A 26,752-nucleotide genomic window follows, 5' to 3' on the forward strand; every position below is an offset into this window, starting at 1 on the left:
TGTGATAAACACTAGGAGCGAAAGAAATCTGGGGAGAAGAGGGTTTATTTAACCTTAACAGATTATAGTCCATCATGAAGGGCAGTCAGGGCAGGAACCTGGGGGCAGGAACTGAAGCAGAGGCCATGGAGGAATGCTGCTTGTCTGCCTGTCTGTCTGTCTGTCTGTCTCTATCTCCGTGGTTTTCTCAGCTTGCTTTCTTATATCACCTAAGACCAGCCATGCCTGGTGGTGCACACCTTAAATCCCAGCACTCAAGAGGCAAAGGCAGGTGGATCTCTCAGTGAGTTCAAGGCTGACCTAGTCTGCATGCTGAGTTCTAGGGCAGCCAGGGCCATGTAGATAGAACTTGTCTCAAACAAATGAACAAACACAAACAGACAAGACGCACAAAACATTATGTCACCCAGGAGCACTTATCCAAGGGTGCCACCTCCCACAGTGGGCGGGGCCCTCACACCCTTCAATCATTTATCAAGAAAATGCCTCATGGACTTCCCTACAGGCCAATCTGGTGGAGCCGTTTTCTCTACTGAGAATTCTTCTAGCTTGTGACCGAAACTTGTGACCAGCACAGTAGGGGTAGGCCCTGAGCACCAACTGCTGTAGGTATCACAGAAAGACCAGAACCCACGTGACCTGGGGGAAGACACTCCATCTCTCCCGTCCTTCCAGCCAGACTTGGCCTGTGTCATGTCTCATCTAGCAGCCAACGTGAGGGACCTTCAGAGGACAGAGGAATGTTCTAGATGCAGTCAGCCAGCTCCTGACTGTGGGGCTCCGAGGATGAAGTGCACTAGGCTCCTTACCAGATCATGTGGGGAGAAAAAGGCTGGAGGGAAACTTCAGTCAAAGGGGACTTAAAGAAAACCATCACTCACTCACGGGCAAGTCATGGGTTGGCGTAGACGTACACACGGTGGGAAGGAGCTATGAAGAAACCCAGCAGGGCCTGACGTGGGCCCAGGTTAAGCGTTAGCTGTAGGTTTCAGGAGGTTGGTATTGATCTGGTGCACACAAGGTAGCTTCAGGCAGTTGGCCGAGGTTTCTTTCCTCGTGTGACTTTTTTTTTTTTTTTTTTTAAAGACAGGGCTTCACTCTATTGAGCAGGCTAGCCTTGAACTTGTAACCCTTCTGCCTCAACCCCCTGATGTGGCTGATAATTATAAAGATGTTTTTCATACAATAACTCTTTGAACTATTCTCGTTCTGTTCATATCTGGGTTTTTTGGTTTTGTGGGTCTTGTTCTTATTTCTTCTTTCTTTGTTTGTTTGGTTATTAGGGACAGGGCTTCTCTGTACAATTCTGGCCATTCTGGAACTCACTATGTAAACCAGGCTGGCCTAAAACTCAGAGATCCATCTTCTCTGCCTCCTGAGTGCTGGAATTAAATGTATCACCTGGTTGTTCATACGTTTTATCTCATTTATTTCATATACATGTATGTGTGTGTGAAGATGTGTACACATGTCCTGTGGAGGCCAGATGACAACTTTGGGTGTTGTTTCCTGACACTGTCCTCCTCCTCCTCCTCTTCCTCCTCCTCCTCCTCCTCTTCCTTTCCTTCTCTTCCTCTTTCTCCTTCTCTTCTTCTTCCTCTTCCTCTTCCTCCTCCTCCTCCTCTTCCTCCTCCTCCTCCTCTTCCTCCTCTTCTTCCTCCTCTTCCTCTTCCTCCTCCTCCTCTTCCTCTTCCTCCTCCTCTTCCTCCTCCTCCTCCTCCTCCTCCTCCTCCTCCTCCTCTTCCTCTTCCTCCTCCTCTTTTCTCCTCTTCCTCCTCTTTATCCTCCTCCTCCTTAGTTTTAATTTAATTTTATGTATATAGGTGTTCCGCCTGCATGTATGTCTGCACACCACGTGTGTACAGTGCCCACAGAGGCCAGAGAGTGTTAGATCCCCTGGCTCTGGCGTTACAAACAGTGGTGACCCAGCTGCCTTGTGGGTTGTCCGAAAGAGCAAACACGGTGCTCTTAATTGATGAGCTCTCTCTCCAACCTTGTTTCTTTATTTCATGGTACAGTTTTTAAGAACAGTGTAGCACAGTGCCTAGAACATGGGCATGGACTTACAATAAATGTTACCCTTCTCCTTCCTGTCACTTGGTATGGACTCAACTTCTGTGATGGACACTGAGATCAGCAGTTTCTATACATTTCCCCAACCCCGACCCCCCTCAACCACCAATCCTGCTCTCACCCTCAACCCCACCCCACCATGAGCCCTGATCGCTGCCCAGTTGTTGGCTCACAGGATGTAGGAACTGACACCCTTATTCACTGGCATCCGTGGCACCTGGTACCCCTAGCTACTCATCACTGTTGCTAAGCAACTGAGAAGTGAACGTGTTCTTCAGGGGCAGACTGATGCTCGCTTGGAGCAGTTGGCAAATTCCAAATTGTGCACATTAGCAGCTAGGCTAAATGGTGTCTCCATTTTATATGAAGGACCATGCAGTGCTGTCTGGCCACAGAGGCCACTGCTGGCTGCTGGTAGAACTGCCTCTGGGCACCTGCTGCTTCTGGTGTTCCCTGGGAGCTGTCGTCCTGGCTTTGCCACCAACCTTCCTGGGCTGTGTTTCTCTGCAGCTTCCGCCAAGAGAAGACAGACACCGTCCGCTGCATCAAGTCTTGCCGCCCCACCGATGAGGCCTGCATGCGGGACCCTGTGCATACCGTCTCCCACACTGTCATCTCCCTGCCCACCTTCCGAGAGTTCACCCGTCCCGAGGGTGAGTGGATCAAGGTCCTGAGCCTTGCTTCCGAGCCTCCTTCTGATTGAGGAGAGAGTCTGTCCTGCAGGAGCCCTTCCCTGTAGGATGTGGTCGGGGTGGGATGCACACCTTACCCATCCGAGTTCCTGGGCTGCTCAGCCTTTCCCTGTTTGGCAGCCCCTCTGATGGCTGACACTCATTCTGTCAATAGCATTCAGTGTCGATTCCATGCCGAACTCTGGGCAGTTGAGGAGGATTTCCTGAGGGAAGTGGGTAGGTTATTGGCCAAAGTGGGAGAAGGAGAGAAGAGACTTGCTAGCAGATCCCAGCGGGCAAGGTCTGGAGGTGAGCCAAGGTCTGGAGGTGGTGGGGCTGAAGACCAAGACAGATTGGCAGGGCTGGAAGGATAAGCCGGTGCCTAAACCTGGAGCTGGGGCTTCACCCCAAGAGACCTGTTAAGAAGTCCTAATAGATGAGTCTGGTGTGCCAAGACACCTCAGAGACTGGGACAGATGGACGGAGTAGCCAGATTGGAAGCAGAGGCCACAGGGTAACATGACAATTCTGTGTGCTTCCCAAAGGACATGGCCGGTGCCATCACAGCACATTTCTGAGGCAGTTTGGGGTTACAAGCTCCTCAGTGAACCACATACTCATGACACACCTTGGCGTGTATAGCTGTGGGTTCTCTGGTCCCCAGTCCCCTTATTTCTTCTGCATGGAGTCTTCCTTCCCTGACCACCACAACTAAGTTTATCATCAGACATTCAGCAAGTTTGTGTGCCAGCTAACATACTAAGAGCATGCTAAGAAAGGCCCTTCCTCTCCAGGAAAATGTGTCGCTGAGTTATCCAAGATGACCCCTGGGCTAACACTGTGAAAGAGTCATGCAGGATCAGCAGACAGCTGTGTGTGTGTGTGTGTGTGTGTGTGTGTGTGTGTGTGTGTGTTGGGGGGAGGGGGAGGAATTCGTGAGACCCACAAGGCCAGCCTTGTCCTTAGGAAGTCCCCAGCCCCTACTCCATTCCCACTCGCTCACTCTCCCAGAGGAGTCTTCCCAGCTCACATTTGCCCTGTGTCAAGTGGGGTTTCAACAAACTTACACACAAGTCTTTCCCAAGTTCCCGGCAGCCAATTTTTGTTTTTAAGTTTATTTATTTTATGTATAGGAGTACACTGTAGCTGTCTTCAGACACGCCAGAAGAGGACAGCTGAAATTCCATTACAGATGGTTGTGAGCCACCATGTGGTTGCTGGGAACTGAATTTAGGACCTATGGAAGAGCAGTCAGTGCTCTTAACCGCTGAGCCATCTCCCCACCGCACCACCACCCTCCAAGCAGCCATTTTTATGGTGTTCCACTCCGTGCTGACATAGGAGTTGGTTACCTGAATCGGGGGCAGCTAACACACCTGTTAATGTCTTGGCCTCAGGAAACCAGGGGTGCCGAGCGGACCCTCAGTGGGCATCAGATAGCCAGCTTCCCCCCTTAGTTTAGAGATGAAGAAACTGGCCCAGCAAAAGAACTTCCACAGGTTTACCCTGATCTAGGCTGGGATGTGAATGGTGGTTCCAAGGCTAAGGTATCTTACACTGCTTCACTGCGAGGTGATCTAGAACCACAGCCACCACTGCCCAGCTGAGCCCACACAGCCAGCTGGACCCAGGACCTCAGGGCAGATAAGAATTGTCAAATTGCTTCAGTTTCTCTACTGAGAAAACAAAGATTGGCTATGATGTGAGGGCCACGACTCTACCCTTCCACATGGGGAGTTGTTGATTTCAATGATGTTGCCTTAGGAGTGAATCCCAGTCATGTTTGGTGTTGGGGCAAGTCTCTGGGGAGGGAGGGAGGGAGGGAGGGGAGGAGGAGATAGAAGGGGAGGGCTGGGCCAGCACTACAGTGTTCTCAAGCCATCCTTTCCCCTTGCTGCAGAGATCATCTTTCTGAGGGCTGTCACGCCGCTGTATCCTGCCAACCAGGCTGACATCATCTTCGACATCACAGAAGGGAACCTTCGAGACTCCTTTGATATCATCAAGCGCTATGAGGACGGCATGACTGTGGGTGAGTGACCCTCTGAGGAGCCCAGAGCCATCTGCACCCTCCTCATTCCCATCAGTGGTCCTTTCCTAAGTCCGATTCTACCTGGCTGCCATGTCCTAGCCTGCAGCCCCTGCTCAAGTCTGGGGAGCCTAGTGTGAAAGAATCTGGCAGGAATCTACCCTGGCCGTACCACTGACTCTCCCATAAACCCTGTCAGCCTCAGTCTCCCCGCTTACAAAGTAGGTGGGAGGAATAGATCCTGCGTCTCGTAACTGAAGGCTGTCTCGAGTGTGCCAGGACCAGGCAGTAGGCCTTGGTCAGTGGGAGCTGGTCTGTCTGCTATTCCCATGATGCTTTGAGAAGGCAAACTGGGCTTCAGAGGACCCCAGATCTAGTCCTAGCCATGCAACTAACAACCTTGACTTGGCATGCAGTCTCGAGCGACTTGTCACCCCTCCCCAGCTGTCACTGGGTAAGAACCCAGCTGTCACTGCTTACCCGTTTAGTGTGTGGAGTCTGCTCTTCTTGCTCCCGGGACAGTCCGTGTCTCAGAAGCAAAAAGGAGGCCGAGGCAAGGACAGTCAGAGCACCCTTCTGTGTTGGTTTCATCAAGAGCCAGACTCCGGGACAGGGGCTGGTGAACACCCACGGGGGAGGTGTGAGGGAAGCCGGGGAGCCACACTATCTCCGTAGAGGGTTCTGTGGTCCCTGTCGCTGCCTGTGAACCTTGAATATGATCTTCTCACCTTGAAAGCCCTATTTCCACATCTATTCTCAGCTAAACTGCTCCTGGAGTGGTCTAAGCTGGGAAGTTAGGCAGAGGCGAGTCCTAGTATGATGCCACCAGTGCCCGGTAGGTCAGGACTGCACCCAGAGGGTCTCTGCCACTTCTGACTTAGATTCACGCTCTGAACATTTTGAAGCATTTGAGAAACTGAGTGGTAATCCCCGCTCCCCTCTGGACATCAGTTTTCCTTGTATCCTACTCTCAGGTTGTAGAGTCTGAACCTTCGGTAGTTTGGCCTCCAGGTGGCGCTGTTGGATCTCCAAACCTCCATCCCGGCTATTCCCCCCCCAACCCCGACAGTTGCTGTACTGGCAGCTAGAGAAAGGGAATCGTTATTCTCCTGTTGCCAAAGAGCCATTTATAGCAACTTTACAAGCTCTTAAATGGGTTTGCATGTTGTAAACATGGCTGAGTCATTTGGGGGCTCACCACCCCCGGCCTCCTCCTCCGCTGTTTGGCAGCAAGGATAATTAGTTAATTACAATTAATGGTTCAGCAGCCCTCTCTCTGAGATTCCAAGGAGAGGGCATGCAACCTGGTTGCCAGCCGTCAGAGGTCTCACCGTCAGCTATGGACAAGGGGAGGTGGTGTGTGTGTGTGGGGGGGTTGTCCTGCTTCAAGTGTGGGTGAGAAACAAGTGCTCTGGCACTGGCCTGCAAAAGCCCCCTGGTGCTCGCCCAGTGAGTGGTCTATTGCTTTGGTGTGACACAGCCCAGGTCCCTGTGAACCTTCCAGTTTGCTTGCTCCCTGTTACGTTCTGAACATTTGAGTTACTGGCCCTGGCTGGCCGGTGTCGATAGAGATAGATACTGCCTCCTCCCCCCATGCTTGCCTTTCCCCAGAGGAGAGTACTGGACCATCCATATACTGAGACAGCGAGCGAGCCTGCAGGGCCATGTCAAACCTCCTTAGCTTACCCCAGCTCTCTCAGAAACTGCCCCTCCCTGTTTCTACATCTGTTCTCAGCAAAATCGTTCCTGGAGTGGTCTAAGCTGGGAAGTTGGGCAGAGCTGAGTCCTGGTATGATGGCACCAGTACCCAGGGCGTGGGACGTAGCTGCACCCCCAGACAGAACAATCCTAGGTGCGTCTGCTTTTTGGCTTCCCATCTGCTACATCAGAAAATCCTGTTTGTGTTAGAGCCGGGAGGCCTCATCTTTTCCAACCACTTCCACAAAAGGAGAGACAAAGGCCGCTGGAGGATGAGGGTGCCAGTCTTAGTGAGCCGGGGGCCCAGCTGGCCCCGAGATAGCTCCAGGTGTGATGAGTGACCACAGGTAACCTTCAGGCAGTGGGCGTCTCTCGGGAATGGAATGCAGCCGAGGCCCTGGGGAATGAGAATTGCTCTCACTGCGCTTGGTCATGGGTGCCCTGATCTTTGGAATTCTAGGCTTGGGCGGCATGGGGGTGGATCCCCAGCTCTCAGAAATTCCTGGGGCTCATCTCCCAGCCTACTGAGTGGCCCAGCCGTTTCCACTCCTCAGCAAGTTCACAGGGCGTTCCATCGGGTGCACACATCACCTGGCAGGCGGAGAGGGAGACCAGGTGGGGCAGGTTGTACTGAGGGGGACGAAGGCTGTGTTTGTGGTTGGGTTCCGCTTTTAGACGTCTTGTCTTAACGGCCGCAGTTCTCTGCTTGGAACATTTTCCCCGAGATTGCCTGTCACCTAATTCTTTCCCCCCCCCCTTTCTGCCCAGAAACATCTCTGTGTACCTGGGGATGTCCCTCCAGGAGCTAACCATGGCTCCCCACCTGACCACTGTGGGGATGGAGTTTTCTCCTGAGTTTTGGCCCGACATGAAGCAACCCTGGGAATGGGGTTTAGCACTCATGGCTTCTTGCCACCACTGCACACTCTCGCCCCCGCGTTGTTGTTCAGTCCTTGCAAACATGACTGCTGGGAACGGGATAGGAAGATCTCCCTTGGGCAAAGGAGGGAATGGATTCCAGTGACCTTGTAAGACTACAACAGCAAAACGCAGGGCTGAGTATCTTCTGATTTAGTTTGAACAGCGCAGGACTGGCTTTAGACCTCGCTTTAAGCAATAACCCCCAAGGCTTGGCCATCAGCAAATGTACGGTTCAGGACTACGCAGGCCTGTCATCTGCTGCTCCCATCCAGGCTCAAGAGGTTCCTGTGTCCCTGGCAATGGGCCTGTATATGCCAGGGTGCTTGCCTGCTCACTGAGCTGGATGGAGACCTGTCCGTCTAGGCCACAACCTATGTGGACACTCCCTACAAAGACTTCCCCAGAGAGGCAAGGCCTCTCCTCACTTATCCAGGAGCCCCAGTGAGCCTAGCATTCGGGAACCAGCATTCAGTCCCTGGGATGTAAGAAATTATCTCCACTCATGGATGGGGCAGCAAGGGCTGGCAATGGAGTAGACATTAGCACAAACCTAGGCTTCCCCAAAGCTAGAACCCACAGAAGCCCAGTGCTGGCATAGGCAAAGTTCTCCAAGTTTGGAAGTCCCTCAAAAATAGGCAGCAGATGATGAACCTTTGACCCCTGTGGCCCTTTGACCCCTGTGGCCATGGCATTCAGGCCCTTGAAAGTGACAAGACAGTGAAGTGCTTGAGAGAGTAGGGGAGTGTGTGTGTGGGGTGGAGGTACTAAAAAGGCCGGGCTTCCTCTAATGTCGTCCTTGGGTTTTAGGGGATCAGGGAGATGCTGCTCAGGGCAGAGCTGATGATGCCTCTGCAAAGCCCCCTTGCATTCCTCTCTCTCCGGCTGTCAGTGAGACTTGAGGGATGCTTCTCCGGCCTGTGGAGAAACGTTCTATAAATGCCTCGGGCATGCTCGGGCTACTACAGAGCCTCCCTATCCTGCCCGGGAATTCTCACTTCACTCTGCAGAGCCCAAGCTGCAGTCAAGGTGCTCTGAAAAGCTGAGTAGAGTGAGTAATGGGGAACCCTGGCCACAAAAATTGTGGGCCACTCACTGTCAGCCTGAGCCCCGTCTGAGCCTCTAGGGGTTAGAGGATACCTGGGCCCTGGGCCTCTCTACCTTGCCTACTCGAAGCTTCCCGACTCTGTTTCTCAGAAATTGAAAAGAAGAAATTGTCTAGAATGAGGTGTCAGCTTTGCCAGAATTTCTACTAAAGCCTCACCAAAGCCAAGAGGAGCTGAGAACACTCAGCTGATACATTTTTATCTGTCTGTTCTTTGGTGGGGTTTTTTTTTTAGTTGTTGTTATTGTTTTTGTGGTTTTTTTTTTTTTGGCCTGTAGTCTAATTTGGCATTGACATCCTGACTCTGCACCCCATCATCCTCTACAGGACCCTTAGACACTTGAGAGATCCCCTAATAGTTATCTACGGGACAGCTGTGAGGGCAGGTGCTGATTTAACAGTGGGGCACACAAGGCAGGTGTCTTAGAGGACGAATACAGCTGTGAGAGGTGGGAGGTGTTGGAGGACTACCTAGACCAAGGCCACCCACTTCACGGTCACTTTGTAGACCCCCATGAGGTCACTATGAAGCCTCTTTCTGAGCAGTATGTACCCAGTGTGTCTATCCCACCGGCATCTGCCAGCACTAGGTAGGTCTGGGTCCCATACAAATAGTCTTGGGATTCTGGATCCAACCTGACATTTAGGAGTAAAGACCTTCTAAGGTCCATGGGACCTGGAGATGGGGTTCATTGGGGGTGGGACAGGGTACTGGAACACCCGCAATTCTTTACCTAGCTAGTACCCATGAGTCTCTGCTCTAGCAGGTGCTACACCAGGACTTGTGAGGACACTCAGCATTGTGTCCTTCTGTCCTTCTGCACCCCCCCCACCTGCCTGTGGACTGGCAGGCCAGGCTCCAGAGCTCCAGTGCTTGAGCAGTTCCAGGGTTGGGCAGTCAGGTTGCTGTTGGGGTCACTAGTGATCCAGGAAGGTTGTTTGAAAGCTGGGCAGAACCCTCCCAGCTGAAAACAGCTCCGGTTGGCTGCTGTGGCCCTCTCGACTTCACACTCTGGGAAAGTCCAGAAGGTCTGACTTAGTGTGTGTGCAGGGCTGGGTGTAGGGGGCCGAGAGCGGCTGTGAGTATGTATGGGGATTAATGGACCGGAGGTTGAATGGGAATATGCACCTGATGTTTGACTCCTGATTGGTTCTCTGCTCTGGCTTGCAGGTGGCTTACCATGCAGTAATATAGCATCAGGGTCAGGCCTCGTGACCCTAGGTGCCACCTCAGGTGCAGGGGCAGGGTTAAGAGACTTTGCCAAGTTTTGCTCTGGAGTCACCTGATGTCAGTAACTGTCACCCAGACTGTGCAGTGAACCCCTTCCTCAGTTCCAGATGCAGCATCAAGGAATAAGCATGGTTGTTTACAGAGGAAAAATGGGGAGTGCCTGTCTGGGTCCTGTGGTCAACTATCAGTCAGGCCTATAGATCTGTTCTCTGTTGTCCTCAAGCTCCTCACCCCTTAGATGGCATTGGGGACACAGCTTCTAGGTATCCCTGGGGAGAAGAAGGGTGGCCTCCCCAGTCCCACGCATGGGTGTGGCTGGACAAGCCCCATACGGCTGGGAAAGCTGGAATGCAAGACAGAAAGATGGGCTGGCTCAGTCTGGGCACTGTTGCTATGGTAGGTTAGGAAAGAGACACCCTGATTACATAGTCCCTTTCACTGTGACCCAGAAAGGGATTTGTGAGAGAGGCCTCTGAGTATCGGGTGCTTAGAGGAATACAGAAGTCCAGCAATGATGGGTCAGATGCTGTGAATCCAGGGTCTCTAGTGTCATGTCTGAGAGTGGCTATACATGCCAGACCTGCCTGGGGTAGAAGCAGGTCCAGGGTCATGGTCAGATGGACCCAGGAGGAACACAGCTGAGCCCTGTGGGAGCAGGCACAGTTGGTGTCTCACAGGACCAGCAGCAGAGCAGTGCTTTTGACACGCACATCAGCTATCCTGAAGGGTAGGGTTAGGGAGCTGCCTGCACCAGAGCCTTTGTTGAGGTCCGTGGGTGCACCTGACAGATATAGATCAAGCAGGCATGAACTCCAAGATGTCACTCTGTGGTGAAAAGGCCATCACGGAGGCCGGTCTGCACAGTGCAGGTGCCTGCCTGTCTTCTAGGGAGATGTCTCTAAGAGGAAAACCACCTGCAGGGCCCACACTGGGGTTTGGGGGCAGGGGGTATAGAACCGGAGACCGTGTCCAAGGAGTGAGCCCCACTGGTGAGAAATGGTCCGGCCAGTATTTGAAAATACATGCTGATCTTAAATGCAAAAAAGCATTCCATGTTCCTGACATCACCTGGGCGCAAGTGTATCCCCGACTCCTTCAGATCTCCCACACCCCACCTTTTATTTATTGCCCTTGGCCTGAAATACAGTCTTGTTTTAATACACAGGCTAGCCTGGAACTCATGACAATCCTCCTGCCTTAGCCTCCCAAGTGCTAACATTAGAGGTATGACCTGCTGTCGCCCCGCACCCCTCTTTTTTTTTTTTTTGGTTCTTTTTTTCGGAGCTGGGGATCAATCCAGGGCCTTGCGCTTCAGGCAAGCCTCTACCACTGAGCTAAATCCCCAACACCCCCCCCCCCGCACCTCCTCTTAAAGGTCACGGAAGTACTTTTCATTCTGAACTAGTATTTAAAGGTTCATCTATGGGTGCAAAGGCCAAGGTCTCATCAACCAAAGCATACTGTTTAAAAAAAGTACCAAGGGCTGGTTTGCTTCTTTTAGGGTCATGTACAATAATTGATTCCAAAAGGCCCCGATAAGAGCTGTTCTGGGCTTGATTTGTGGGTCTTCACTTCCAGTTTTGTAGCTTCAGACTGATTAGACAAATTCTCTGGGCCTCGGTTTTCCTCTCAGGAGATCCACACAGTAGTTCTTGCCCCGTGGGACCATAAGGATCAAGGTGATGTGTGTATTTAAACACGAGGTTAGAGTACTCTGCCTGCGTGGGCTGTTGACAAGTGAGCCCCTTGGGGAAACTCAGAGCACCCTTGGGTGGCAGTGCACAAGTGGTTTGATGGGACAGTGTGGGGCTGTTCACTCCAGTTCACTGCCTGGGAACTGTTTGACAGGTATGTCCTGTAGCCTGGGCCAGTGAGTCTGGCCTGGCCTAAAGCAAAATGGAGGGCCTGCTTCCCCTGTCCTGCCAGTCTTGGATTACCTTACTTATCTCACAAGGGCAGGTGTACCCTGCCCTGTGCCAGGCCCTGCACGGATGGCTGGGAAGCAGGGCCACTCACTCGCTTTCAGAATGCTGCCTGCCAGCTTCTCTAGCTGCATCCGTTGGGTGTCCACGGTTGGAAGTGGGTGTTCTTCAGAAACTGGCTACACATCTCAAGAGGGTAAGAGTCGTATGTGTCAGGACCACCACGGGCAGTTGAACGTGTTACACACTGCGAAACCCTAGCGACGCCATTCCTAGCTTAGTCTGTATGTAGCGTACAACCTGTTCACCTGTACACAGTGGCCCCAGAGTGGGACCAGAAGAACTGACTCGGGACTTAAGGTCTTGCTTTCGTAGGCTCTTTGGCATCAGTTCATCATTGTTGGCCGAGCTAGGAGGATCTGAACTGCCTCTTTAAACCATTACCTCCCAAGGGGTTAAATATGAGAGACTGACCCTGCCCTGAAATCCAATTTGGCAGGTTTGGCCTGGGATCAGTGGGCACTGCAAACGACATTCAGAAACTCCACCTAAAACAACAGCGCAGCCATCCCTGCCCGGTGAGGAGTGATTGGCCCTGTCCTGGCTTTCACGGCAAATCCCGGGGATTAGGCGCCTTCTCTTCTCCGGGAGGCACAGCCCTGTCACCCGGGGCCACACCCTGGCCAGCAGCCAACTTGCTTCCCGGGTGAGGGGCCCAGCCTCCTCCTCCTCAGTCTGGGATGGGCCAGGGCTTGACTCTGCCACGAGGCTGGCAGGAGGTGCAGGCAGGGCAGGGGGCGGGGAGGTGTATCCCTCAAAGGGGGCCAGACAGAAGGGTAAGAAGAGGACAGACACTTTTTGTGCTCCCTGTGTGGGGGCCTGGTGGAGCAAAGGTAGGATCTACTCACTGCCTAAGGCCTCTCAGCACCATAGGAGATGGCCCGCCCCCAAGCTCACAGATGCAAATGCTCAAAGGACTAAACAAGAGACATACACCCCCAATCCACAGGCATGAATATGGGGAAGAGCTTGGTAGAGCCGTGATCTCTGCTAGGGGACTACTGAAGTAATGCTAAAGGGCCATAAAGAACTGCCAAGAGTCCTGGCCCTTGCCCAGGTGGCTCCAAATGCCCCCTGGGATCCTGCTGGGTGTGGCCCGAGCCGTTGCCCAATAGTGGCAGTGCTGTCTTCCCTGCTGGGACAGCTCTGGGATCCTTTAGACCCAAAGCCTAGTCTAGCTGATGGCCAGCAGCCCCCTGCAGCCACCACTCCAAAAGAGGAACAGCTGATATGATGGGGTGCCCCACCCAAGCTAAGCACTAAATATGCCATCAGCCAGTTACAAGATCTAGGCAGTTGAAACTGTGTGGGTGATACTATCCCGGTTTCTAAGAAAGCTGGACCAGGATGATGCCTGCCTCACTCCCGGGCAATGGTGATCATTAAGGTTAGACTGGAAGGCTGGCCTGGCAAGTATCTGGAAAGTTCATCCTCTGAGCTCACTTGGTCCCTGTAGAGATGTGCCTAAGTAATTGGAGACGTATACTGCAGGTATATGTGGGTAGGATGTCTGGCACAGGTCTTGAGAAGATGTCTCTCGCAGAGTCAGTGAAGAGGTATAAAGGACCAGATGTAGCAAAGGAGTATCTATTTGCTCCCCTTACCCATCCCAGAGTGAGGCCGGATGATGCCTGTAGATGAATGACAGCACAGCCAGCAGGTGGCGCTGCAGGTGGGCCATGTGTGCACAGTGCAGCACAGCCAGCAGGTGGGGCAGCAGGTGGGGCTGCAGACAGACCATGTGTGCACAGTGAGGCACAGCCAGCAGGTGGGGCTGCATGCAGGTGGGGCTGCAGGTGGGTCATGTGTGCACAGTGCTGGGACAGGCCTCTGAACAAGCCAGACGTGAACCCTTGGGATACTGCTCTGCCCACCAGACCCTTCCTGTGCTCATGGCTACTGGTACAAGTACCTGGAGCTGCCTCCCAGACAGGAAGTCTCTGTCACCTTGTATCCAGTGGTCTGGCAGTAGTGCAGAGCCCAGGATGCATCCTTTTGAGGAGTGTGCTTGCCTGCTGTGGTTGGAAGAGTTCAGCCTCCACTCTTCAAGGTAGAACCTGAGAACCACTGGTTGGCTCCCTCCCTGACGACAGCCAGGGTTAACTTTGTTTCTCCCTGCTGCCTGGCTGGGGCGGATATCTGCAGCCTAGATCTGCTGTTCCCTCCTGCTCCTCTCTCCTCAGAACGGAGAGCATAAGGGACAGTCTTTCTGTCTTGATCACTGTCGAGTTAAACAGCGCCTGGCTGGAAACCCAGGTTTTAGGCTGCATGATGACCCAGGTCTGCCCACTGGCACCTCCAGCCCTGCCTCTCACAAATGTTAACTTTTACTGTTGTGCCCACCCAGGCCAGCCGTACCCATACCCCAAACACACACCATCCTCTCTCCACCTCCTTTTCCTCTTAGTAAACTACTCATCATTCACGGCTCACCCCAGGCTGTTCTCCGGGTCACAGTTGGGAACAAGGCGGTCCCACTTTTTATCCCACTGCCGAGAGTATGATACGGTCTGGTGGTGACAAGAACCTCAGAAAGGGGCAGGGAGGATATACCACTTCAAATGTGAATACTGGGGACACTTGGCAAAGACAGAGAAGCCCAGGGAATGAGCCTCGGGCAAGCTGGAGGAAGAGCACTGGAGGCTGAGAGAACAGGCCGCACAAAGCCCCGAGGCACATGTGCTCGCTGCAGCTAAGGCAGAGGAAGAATGAGATGGGGCCTTGGGACCTCAAAGCTGCAGGAAAGCCCTTGCCATGGATTTCTGCTGAGCCATGCAGGAAGCTCCCCTAGAGCTTCCCCCGGGAGGCCAATGTCATAGTGGCTCTAACCACTGGGGTCTGATAGGAAGGGTGTGGTGTGGACAGATAGGGATATGGTTGGGCTGGCAGGCTGTGGCAGGTATCTGGTTCGCACGGCTGTAAGGTAAGTCGCCGAAGCAGTGATGGGGTGACAGGAAAGTATACGGCTCACAAGCTGTTCATTCAGACATTGGGTCTACAGCGCTTGTCAAAACCCTTCAGAGATGTGGCTGGAATCATGCGGTGGATCCCTTCCTCCAGAGCGAGTGAGCTCGTGAGCGTGGAGAGGGGAAAGACAAAGAAGGGCCCAGACTGAATGCAAGCCAAGATGGTCACAGAGACAAGAAATAGCCGGTAACAGGGTCAGGGTAAGGGCCTGGCACCCAGGAAGGGCTGCTAAGCTGTAATGCTGAGACTCAGGATAGAGAGGACCAAGGAGCCATCATTGGGTTGCCCCCTCCCCTGTTTATTGAGTGCACACACACACACACACACATACATACATACACACACACACATACATACATACATACATACATACACACACACACACACACACACACACACACACACACACACACACACACACACATGGCCGATAATATGCACAAAAACATCCACTGGGCGGTACCAGGCCCTCATACCCATCATATCCAGAACCACTGGAGGACCCTGCTACCAGACTTACCTTCTAGAAGGTGGGGATGAAGGGGCTGCAAGCTCCAGTGGAAACAGTGAGGCCCGGCCCAAGGGCCTGTTTGGAGGAAAGAACTCTGATAATAAGAAGTTTGGTGATGAGTGAGCCTGAGGCTGGAAGAAAGTATCAGCTGAGAACCAGAACCGCTCCAAATTCCTGGCTCTGGGGAGCCGGGTAGGGTTTGGGAGTAGCGCTTTCTTGTCGTTGTGACTGTTAGGTCTTAAACTCCAGACAAATGGCTCAAGTGCTCATTAACAGATCAAACTGGACTTGACTGTCAGGTTTTCCCAACGTCCTTCAGTCCCTAACTGTTAAAGGTCCTCCTGGCTGGCACACCCACCCCCTGCCCTAACCGTCTCCAGCCCATGGGCTAGGCTGCCCCTCCCTAACTAATCCCACCCTGGCCTTTGTATCTATCTATCCTTTACCCTCTGGTCTCTTGGTCTAGCTCTCCTCTTTCCTCTCCCCTCTCTCCTCCCGTGGCTCAGGGTCACATCAACTCTGGACTGTCCCAGATGTTCCCATCTCTGGCTATGTGTGCCCTCATACCTACAATAAACCTCCTCCTCCACCATATCTGAGAGCAGCCGTGCCCTTTCCTTTTCTGATTTCTTTTGTTCATTCAGTGACAAAATCCTTGAGAGAAACAAGAGAGATTTCCTTTCAGCCCTCAGTTCTCAGGGGCACAGGTCAGCAAGACAGAGATGGCACGGTGGATTAGGTCACCTCATGGCAGCTCGGAAGCAGGGCACAGCAGGGGGCACCAGTGCTGCCTCTCTCTCCTTACCTGCTTTATACTGTCTGGGTCCCCATCCCATGAGTGGCCTCACCCACCCCAGTTAATCCTCAGGGAAACCTAGAGATGTGCTTCTCAAGTCTTCTGGGTGATTGTACATCAGTTAGGTTGAGAGTGGAGACTGACAGCCACAGGAAGGAAGGAGAGGGGTTCAGGAGAGGGTGGATTGGGGTTCAGTATGTTTGGGGCCACCTATACATGGTTGGGATTGAGGTTGGTAGGACTCTGCAGGTGGGTGGAGGTCAAGGCAGGGACACAGGAAAAGGACACAGCACCCTGCTCCTCCCAGTACAGTTCCACCGTTGACCAATTCAATACAAGTAGGAGCACATCCTTCCAGAGTATCACCCAAACCTTCCTTGCCTTTCTTTTGTTAAAGCCACAACACGGCTTGGGGGAAGGCACATTGGTCCAGGTTCTGGTCAAAGTCCTGGTTTGCATCTTCCTGGCTGTGTGATTTTCAGCAAGTCACTGGGTTACCCTGAGTGTTATTTCCACCCGAGATAAACCACAGAGAGCACTGGTCCTGGTCCACTCACAACCAGCAGTCTTTAGCATGTGCTGGCCCAGTGCTGTAGGAATTCTGGTTCCCCCGTCCTGGATGTGGGTCAGGGCGGTGTAGAGCCAAGCTGCACCTCTTCACATCTCGGTTCTCGCCAGGGCAGCTGCGCCCTGGGCTTTATCTCCTCCACTTGGCTGCCTGCAGGTGTCTGCTTGATGTATCTGCTTTTGCTCACTGGAGACTTGGGGCGGGGCGCGTTTATAATAATCCCGAAATATGGCTCATGAGTTTTGCTGAAACATGTTGAGTGACATTTGGTATTTTAAATATGCAGCCGAGACACCTGTCCTCCTTCCTTTCCGGCCATTATGGGGTTTCTCGGGCAAGCAGGGAAGGCAGGGTGTGGGGAGTTCAGACACAGCCCTAATTCCTGTGATGGCTCTAAAATTCCAGATACTTCTGATGAGTTTGCTGAATGCTTTTATTTTTAAAAGAACTACTTATTTTGTTTTGTGTGTTTGGGTGTTTTTGCCTACATATATGTCTGTGTACCGTGTGCATGTCTGGTGTCCACAGAGGTCAGAAGAGGGAGTTAGATGTCCTAGCACAGGAATTTTAGATGGTCGTGAGCCACCACATGGGTTCTGGGAACCAAACCCCAGTCCTCTGAAAGAGCAGCAAGTGGCCTTAACCACTGAGGCATCTCTCCAGTCCCTTGCTGGAGTAGTTTTGAGGCAGGGCAGGGCAGGGTACACTGGAAGCATCCATGGGTTGTGTCACATAGTGAGCTGAGCTTTGAGATCAGTCCTACCTGGACTGGGACTCATGGTCTAGGTAGCTAGAATTTGGGACATCTTATTCTCAGATCTTTTACCTTTGGTTCCTCCCTCCTCATGGATGAAGCTGGTCATCTTCACAGATCGATGGTGGGGACCAAATTCAGCCTGGCCACTGGGAGTCTTCCCCACCCCTGCCCTGGAGGCTCTTTCCCCACCCAACTGCACCCTAGTTGTGTATAGATTCAAGTCAAACATTTCTTACTCCCCACTCCCCCGAATACAGAGATGCTCCAAAAGCTGACATTTGATGGGTGTCTGAGACCACGAGAAGAGTATTCCACGTGGTCAAACTCGCCTCCATCAGCAACATTCCAAAGGATATTGCATACGTAACCGTGTGCAGGAGGCAACTGTGAAACAGATGAATTTCACATTCGGATGTGGGGTCCCTCCTGGCTTCATCTGCAACATTCTGCTGTCCATCAGGACATGTGTGGGCAAACATCCCAAAGTCCCCATCATGTAGGCCCTGTGTGTTCAGGATGGGAGTGCTCACTGAGCCAACAGTATCCCCTCCTTGACTTTAGCTCCTTGCTCCGACCCATGCTACCTGTCGCAGCCCTGTGGTTCTGATCCTGGGAGGTTTGCTGGATCTAATGACGTCTTCTTTCCAGTGTCTGGCATGGGGGGAGGTGGCCACTGGGGCCAGGCAGAGAGCCCAACACTTCCCTCCTGCCCATTCTCCTCCCAGGTGGTCACTATCTGAAATGTCAACGCTTTGGGCTGTTGGTCACTATTTCCCAATCATTTCCCACTTTCTACGTTACATTCAATGCTTGACCCCATAATTCACGAATTCAGCACCCGTTCATTGAGTAAATCAGGAACCCAGGCACGCAGGACTAGCCATGCCTTGACTTTATACTACAATGACTGATCCTCGAGGAGATAAATGCACTCCGCCCCTAGTCTGGCAGCAGGGAGGGATAGTTTCTTCTTCTCTGCTTGGTGATGACATGTAGCCTTCAGACTGTCACGTGTGCCTTTCCCCACTCAAGCCACCGTCCGTTCCCTTGCCACAGCATCACACGCAGTGTCTTGACTTATCATCTTGTTAGTTGAAATATTCTGACAGCCCGGTCCACTCCATTACACTCTGTCAGTCCGAATCACGGCCCTTTCGTGACAGAAGCTGAACTAAAGACCACATGAGGCCTTGTGTAAGGTCACACAACTGGCCAGCCAGAGGCAGCCCGAGAACCAGAGGGTCTGACTCCAGCTATCTGGATAAAATGTCTGAGAGCCAGTCAGGTGTGCAGAGAGCCTAGACAAGTTTATGTCATTCCAAATGGTTGATAGACACCTGAATTACGTGGAAGGAGCTCGGATGGGCTCAGGGGGGTGTGGCGATCACCAACCTCAGGAGACAAACTTCCCCTTTTGGACCTGCGGACTTTGCGTTCAGGATAGCAAGAATCCCAGAACATCAGCTTCAGGTTACACAGCAGAGCCGAGACGTGAAGGTGAGCTGCCTCCAGGGGGCTACATTTTTCAATGGGGGGAAAAAAACAAACTTAATTATATCTCTAAGAGGTACAGACACGCTGAGGAGGAATACCAGAAACGCCTGGGACCTGGAGCAGAAATGCCAAAGATGAGGATTTGGAAAGCTGTTAAAGGTTAAAGCTGTAGAATGCAGCAGCACCATGCCCCACCCCACCCTACCCCTCTCTCTCTCTGTCTGTGTCTGTGCGCACATGTAGGTGTGATTACACGTGAATACAGGTGTATGCATGCATGGCATATAGGTGCATGCATGCACAGTGTATATGCGTATGTCAGAGGACAATCTTTTCTATTTGTCCTTAGGCACTGTCTATCTTTTGTTCAACACAGGGTCTCTCATTGGCCTAGAATTTCACTGAGTAGGCTAGGCTAGCAGGGCATTGAGCTCTAGGGGTCCACCTGTCTGCCCCGCATCTGGCCTTCACTAAGATCACAGTGCACATCAACCCACATGACCTTCACATGGATGCTGAGGGGCCTAACTTAGGTCCTCCTGATTGCAAGGCAAGCACTACCCAGTGAACCATCTGCTGGGTCCTCTCTCCCTTCTTCCAGAGCCTTCGAAAGGGTGGGAACACCTTTCCAGATGGGATGAGCGTGTCAGGCTAGTAAAAAAGGCTGCTCCACAGGTCAGTCAAATAAATATGCCCTTAGCCAAAGCCTTCCACAGCTCCCAGTGCTTGCAGGACAAACATTTGTTTGTTTGTTAACATTTTTAATTTTATTAAATTTTGTAAAATGTATTTTGATCATATAATTTTCTGTTCCCCAACTCTTTTCAGATTCTCCCCACCTTCCTACCCACCCAACTTTATGTTCTTTCTCTCTATCTCTATCTCTGTCTCTTTCTCAAAAAAATCAAACCATTTCAACACCAACAAAATGCACACAGAGAAACAATGGCGTCTGTTTTGTGCTTGTCAACCACTCCTGAGCATGAAGCCTGCCCTGGAATGGGGTTGATATACCCAGTGACCTTTTACCTTTTATTGGAGAAAACTGACTTTCCCTCCCAGCAGGTATCAGTTGCATCTAGGTTCTCGATTGGGGGTGGAACTTCATGTCCACCCTGGTCTCAGTGCTGCGGTTTTGTCTGATTTGCATTTGTGCATCTGTGTGCTGTCAGCCCCTATGAGTTCACACATATATGCATCAGTCCCATTCTGTCTAGAAAACGGTTTCCTTGGAGTCATACATGACCTCTCTGGCTCTTACAATCTCTCTGCCTCCTCTTCTACCTAGGTCCCTGAGCCTTGAAGGGGTGGGGTTTGATACAGACATCCTATTTAGGGTAGCTGCTCCAAGCTCTCTCAGTGGGTATCACAGGACAGCATTTCAATGGGAGGCCCTAGCCTCCTTCATGGGGTGCTCTAAGAAGGCAAATGCTACGGGCAATCACAGAATAGAATCGTGTGGAATGAGAAGTACAATGTTGAAGAAGGTGGTCGTAGGGCTCCTCACGGGAAGGTGATGGGACCATGGGGACAGGAGGACCTGAGTTCAGGAGAACAGGAAGGAGAAACTGTGGAGTGCCTCCAGCCAATTTCTGACTCCCAGAATGAGCCTCGTGACTCCCAGTTTGTGCCATAGCCCACACTAGCCTGTGGTCCCCCTGGAGGAAGGGGTTCTTTGCTCTCGAAGAGTATTTGCAGGAGTTTAAAACAGATCATACAGAATGAAATGCCACCTGGGATGCCAGACAGTGATGCATTCTTAGTGTGGCCTCAAGAACTGACTTCCTTTCCTTTCCTCTGAATCTCCATCTCCTTTAGTAATCATGGCTGAACTCCTGCCAGGTGCTTGCCCAAGCCTGGGGGATGGTGGAGCAGGCATGAGCGCAATGCAGTCTGCCCTGAATGGGAGGCAAACTGGAACATCCCCTGAACTGGGCAGGTGGAGCGTTACAGTTGAGAATACATGTCCTTCTTGCTCTCTGGGCCCCTGCTTACTTCACAGCCTAATTTAAATATGAACTCCTCTGCAGAAACTTCTTCAAATCTCCCTGTGTAGATTAGCCTCTGTTGGATAGAGGGACAGATGGGTAGATGGAAGGATGGCTGGAAGAATTGATGAGATAAATGGTTAGATTAATGGACGAGTAGGTCAGTGGGATAAATGGATGATGGGTGGATGGGTGGATGGGTCAATGGATGGATGGATCCACTGATTGGTGGATAAGTGGATGGATAGATAGATAGATGATAGATAGACAGATAGATAGATAGATAGATAGATAGATAGATAGATAGAAAGAAAGAAAGAAAGAAAGAAATGGATGATAGGTGAGTGAGAAGATGGCAGATGATAGAAAGCTATGAATAAAAAGTTGGGACCAGAACCAGCCATTAATGTGGCTGTTAAGTGCCAGGCCCTGGGGACCAGCTGGGTTGTTTGTGTCATCTTTCATGAAACATTGTGCTCTGGTTTCAGTCAAGGTGAGGACAAGAGTGTGAAAGTCAGGCTTGAACTAGTGAGACAGAGGAAATCTAGTCTCTGAAAACAGAGATGCAGGAAAGTGTGCCCAGCCGGGAAGGGCGGGGGCCAGGCCCTCCGAGGGGTCTAGTGTGGGAAAGATAGCTCTGGGCTGAGAGAGGCAGTGGCTAGCTCGCTGCAGGTACCACACTGACTTCAGGTCAAAGGGACAGAAAACAGAAGATTCTGGGTGAGCTGGAAAGGACGCATTCTTTGAGCCTGCACCCACACAAGCTCTTGCTTAACCCAGGCCGCATCTCGAGCTCCCTTTAGTCGTCTTTCTTGCTTTGTGCAAAGATCCTGAGCCACTGTAGGCTCTGAAAGTGACTCATGTCTGTGATGAGGCCTGGCCCCTGGAGGCCCTGTAGTCCTCCCTTGACTAAGGCAGAATTCGCTCTGGTGCTTTGTCCCACCATGTGGTTTTTACAAACCAGACAACAGTGTAGAGTTCTAGTCTTCAGATATGACAGAAATGACCCTTCGTAGATTCCCTGATATGATAAGTTTAGATGCAAATATTTCCTACCCATTGGAGTGCGGAGATCACATTGAAATATTGTTTGTTTTATAGTCAATCGTCGTGTGTGTGTGTGTGTGTGTGTGTGTGTGTGTGTGTGTGTGCGTGTTTGCTGGGGACTAAATCCAGGGCCTTCACACTTGCTGAGAAGTGCTCTGCCAGTAAGCTACATTTTCTAAAAACTTTATTTTGAGATAGGACCTCACTAAGCTCCCAAGGTGGCCTTGAACTCATGCTGTAGCCCAGGAAGGCCTTGAACACTCGATCCTCCTGTTCTCACATTCCAAGTGGCTGAGATTGCAGGCCTGGGCCCCCAGTTTGTTTGGTTTCTGGTTTTGGAAATTGCTGGGTTTTATGTCTGTCCACAGAAAAGGAATTTGAGACTCAGAGCCGTTAAGTAACTCCTCTGACTCAGGTCGGCCACGCTCAAGCTCAATCCCTATGCCCCACACATGAGTTTTCGCTTACTTTTCTGACCCAGACCCGCCTTCTACAACTACCACTGCATTCTCTACATTCTTTTTTAAAACCTTATGTTACACACACACACGCACACACACATGCACACGCACACGCACGCGCGCACGCACACATACATGTGGATACACAGAAGAGAGCTTTAAGGAATCCGTTCACGCTTTCAACCATGTGTGCCAGGCACTACACTCAGATTATCAGGTTAGTGTGCCAATTGCCTTACCCACTGAGCCATCTCACCAGCCCCCTCTCCACTCTTATGTATTTCAATATCAGGCACCTACCACATGCCCTGTCATGGCTATGTGTCTGAACTGTGGACCCTGTGGGGAGGAATGCTCACTCAAATAAAATAGATTGACATGCATGGCAACCTGTAGGTGTGACAGTATGATCAACATATAAATACTATGTCAGAATGAAACTATAACATGGCCCTTATCATTTTACATTTTATTCAAGTTGGGCATGGTGATACATAGCTATAATCCCCCAAAATGGGGTCTAGAGGGTCAAGAGTGTTAGGTCATAATCTACTACATAATTTGTTTAAAGCCAGCCTGGGCTACATGAGATCCTGATTGAAACCCACTCCCTCAAAGAGATAAGACTTTACAATGTCTATGTTATATGTTGAAATCTTATATGTCATTATACACAATCAATTATATATATGTGTGTGTATGTGTGATATATATATACACTATTTGAATGAAATATATGTTATATAAAATACAATATTTATATTTTAGAAATTAAATCTCTATTTGTATATATGCATGGGAGATCAGAAGAGGTTTTGTATCCCATGGAGCTGGAGTCATATAGTGTTTGTGAGCCACTCAGTGTGGGTGCTAGGAATCAAGCTTGGGTGCTCTGCAAGAGCAGTATCACTCTTAACCATTGAGCCATCTATCCTGTCCCCATAAAACTATATTGAAATACTGCTTAGTGGCGAGGAGGCGGCATCTGATAGAGCTTGAAGACATTTATCATACCACTGTCCTGTAGCAGATCACAGGTTCCTTGGCCTCTCACAATAGCATGGGTAGCAGCTTTTTAGCCATGAGCAGAGTGGTAAGAACACCCTTGCTCTCCAGTGGCTAATGTCACAGTGGCTGGCAGACAGACACCCTGTGGGCTTGGGGCCTACAGGGAGGAGAAGTGTCATGTATGGATTCAAAGGAGCTTTGAGAATCTTACGGGCCCAGCCAGCATTGTGACCCCATCCAACCTGGCAGGCAGACCCAGCCCAGGGAGGGACCCAGTGACAGGCAAAGGGTGACGAGCCTTTGACAGAAGCCATATTTGCTTCTAGGCCTTTGGAGGGACATGGTCGCAATGCTGTGGCCATCATGGGCATGAGAATGGGGTGCTGACCGCCTGTGGAGGTCTGTAATGCTGGCTTCCCAAGTTAAACACAGGTTTGCTTAGGGAGGAGTCTATGGGTGATATGTGGGCAGATGGCATGCTGGAGAATCTGGATAACATGTTGCAGGAGGTCCAAGGGCCTGTCTTATAGGGACTGGAGACTGCTTCTCCTGCAGAAGGAGGTTGAGAACCTACCCTTGTCTTCAAAGGTCTCAGAAATCAGGAATAAACTATTGCTTTTCTTCTTCCCAAGGTCCCCGTCTAGGGTCTAAGAAGGAAGGACGGAAGGAGAGAAGGCTCAATTCTATTTCAGGCCTTTTCTGGGGCCTTTGAACCCCCATTAGACAAATGGTAAAACAGGAAACCGGAGCTCCCCACAAGGGCGGGTGCTGGCACTGCCCCAGACCTGCCGATCCCCAAAGCCACACTCGCTGCTTCCCTCCCATTTGAAGCTATGTGTGACAGAAGGGAGGTAGTGAGTTCACTGTCACCTATCCCTAGTGACTGGAAACAACCCAGAGTGACCAGGTGGAAGGAGATGGTTACCCTGGTGATTCAAGCATCTGCCTCGGGCTACCATAATTCCCGAGGGAACCCCTTTCCCGGATACCCATGTTGCCGCGTGCCTGCTGACACCCAACAGGATGCCTTCTGCTCTCTCCCCAGGTGTCGTGCGCCAAGTGCGGCCCATCGTGGGCCCATTTTATGCCGTCCTGAAGCTGGAGATGAACTACGTGTTGGGAGGCGTGGTTTCCCACCGGAACGTGGTCAATGTGCATATCTTCGTCTCTGAGTACTGGTTCTGAGGACCGGTTTGCAGCATGGCCAGGAGTGTACTCCTCCGCCTGGCCACGTCCTTGCTCCCAGTGACTGCCAGGTGCCTGTCTGTACCCCTCGGGCGTTCCTTGATGGTTCATGTTGGTTTGTAAGGCCACATACATTAAGCTGAGCCACGTCACTTGAGTCCAGCTGACGTACTGTGCTGTTTAAACATTGCTCAGTCATGTGGCTAAATCCTTGCTTTTTTTTTAATGCAAAGGTTGAATTTTATTCCCTTTCCCTGCCTGTGAGCTAGGCAATGCTAAGGACCAATTGAAGGAGTTTTCAAAGCAGCGCTCCACCCGAAAGCCAAGAGGTAGCCCGTTCTCATTGAGTCTGCTTAAGGGGTGACATTTTGGTATATATATATATATATACCATATATATATATTCATATATATACCATATATATGAATGAGAAAAACCAACTGGGCTCTGTGTGCTTCAAATTGATGGCTGCTGTAGAGCGGTGCATAAATAAATGTACAATAAATTCTCCCCAGAAGCAGCTGACAAGCATGCCTGGGGGCACCTAAAAAGTGGATTGCAATTTTGTTCAAAGGAAAGCCCTTCGGTAAAGATGTGAGCTGCAAGGTTTGTGTGTGGCCTGGTATGGCTGTGGGGGAGGCTGGTGTGTCTCTGGGGGTAGCAGGTGTGTCTCAGTGGGTCTATGGGGGTGGCTAGTGTAGCCTTCCTTGTGCGTCCATGGGGGTGGCTAGTATGGCCTCATGTTCAAGGATGTGGCTGATGTGTCCCAGTGTGACCATGGGGGTGACTGGTGTGTCCCAGTATGACCATAGGAGTGACTAGTGTGTCCATGGGATGACTGGTGTGTCCCAGCAGGTTCATAGGGGTGACTGGTATGTCCATAGGGGTGACTGGTGTGTCTAGTGTGTCCATGGAGGTGGCTGGCTTTCTTTGTACCCTAAAGCTACCTTTCCTCACAAGGGTAAACAAGCTTTTGTGATCTTCCTGACAGCCTACTACCCACTCTCCAGATGGGGCTTCTGCTAGCTCAGAGGTCTTCCAAGAACTGAAGGACCCCAAATCTCCCTTAAAGCCATTTCAGAGTCTCCCCTGCCTGCCAGAGCTCCAATGTATGGATTGTAAAAGCTTCCCACTCTGGAATCGTTGTTGTCACAGTGTCCTAGCCTGTTGCGAGAACAAAATACTCAAAGCTGGGTAATTTATTTACAAAGAATAAGTGCTTGCTTGGCATATCTATATATGGCGGTTGGGAAGTATACATGCTGGCTTGACATCTGGTGAGGGCCTCCCTGCCCCATGACGAGGCAGGATGTCATCTGATGAGCAGGAGTACTAGCTCAGGTCTCCTACAAAGCTCCCAATGACCTCATCTAATCCCAGTACCCTCCCAAAGGCCCTGCTTCCAAAATCCATCAACACATGGCTCTGAAGATTACGTTCTTATCATTAATCTTTCGAGAGACACATCTGAGCCGCAACACATGCCTGTCCTCTAAGGAGCTGACACATGGGATTGGGGATTTAGCTCAGTGGTAGAAGGCCCTGGGTTCGGTCCCCAGCTCCGAAAAAAAGAAAAAAAAAAAAAGAAGCTGACCCATGTTTTTTGTTTGTTTGTTTGTTTTTTCCCCCATGTCTGGCCTTGTCAGGCACCTCTCCGAGCTCTGGAATTTCTGACTTCCTGGGGTGGACAGTGGATAATGACTCAAAGCTAAGCACAAAGAAAAGAAGCTGCTACCCGTGCTATCTCCAAAAGATGCCCCGACTAGGTAGTAGGCATGATACATAGGACTTTGTTTATTGGGCATGGTGAGGCCCAATCTCAAGAGAGCCACACGGGACTCAGAGGGACTCTCTATTGCCCGGAGGTCACGCAGCCTTTTAGAAACATAGAAGTGTTCAAATCCTAGTTGTTTGGCCCTGAACTCTTGACACTCCATGTAAGACCAGTGAGTAAAGGTCACTCAGTGTCAGTGACGTTGGCAGGTCCTGTATTAGGCTCCTCCTTTATACATAGCTCTCTGATCTTGTGGCAGGCATGGAAGGTACTCACATTCAGTGCTTATCCTCACCGAGACATTGGCCCACAGCAGTATGCACCGTCCCGGAAGTGCCAGTGCTGGAAAGCCTAGGCAATTCCACTTAGTACTGCCACCCTCAAGAACACGGACCCAGCCTCTGGGAACACTCAGGGTCCCTGAGGTCACTGCTCACCCCAGCACCAGGGCGCTTACATCTTGGCAATCTGAGCTGCTGGTTAGGAGA

General features: G+C 51.2%; 1 protein-coding gene across 1 annotated transcript in view; it reads left to right on the plus strand.

The window, feature by feature from the left end:
• Window positions 1-24,692, plus strand: part of Fbln1 (fibulin 1) — a 78,242-nt gene extending 53,550 nt beyond the window's left edge. Inside the window, exons 15-17 of the mRNA XM_032919004.1 lie at window positions 2,584-2,726; window positions 4,645-4,776; window positions 24,350-24,692. Coding sequence (XP_032774895.1) covers window positions 2,584-2,726; window positions 4,645-4,776; window positions 24,350-24,489 — 415 coding nt within the window. The 3' untranslated portion in view covers window positions 24,490-24,692. The remainder of the gene's footprint in view (window positions 1-2,583; window positions 2,727-4,644; window positions 4,777-24,349) is intronic.
• The last annotated feature ends 2,060 nt before the right edge of the window (window positions 24,693-26,752 follow it).

Source organism: Rattus rattus, chromosome 1 (genome assembly GCF_011064425.1).
Source record: "Rattus rattus isolate New Zealand chromosome 1, Rrattus_CSIRO_v1, whole genome shotgun sequence".
Classification (NCBI taxonomy): Eukaryota; Metazoa; Chordata; class Mammalia; order Rodentia; family Muridae; genus Rattus; species Rattus rattus.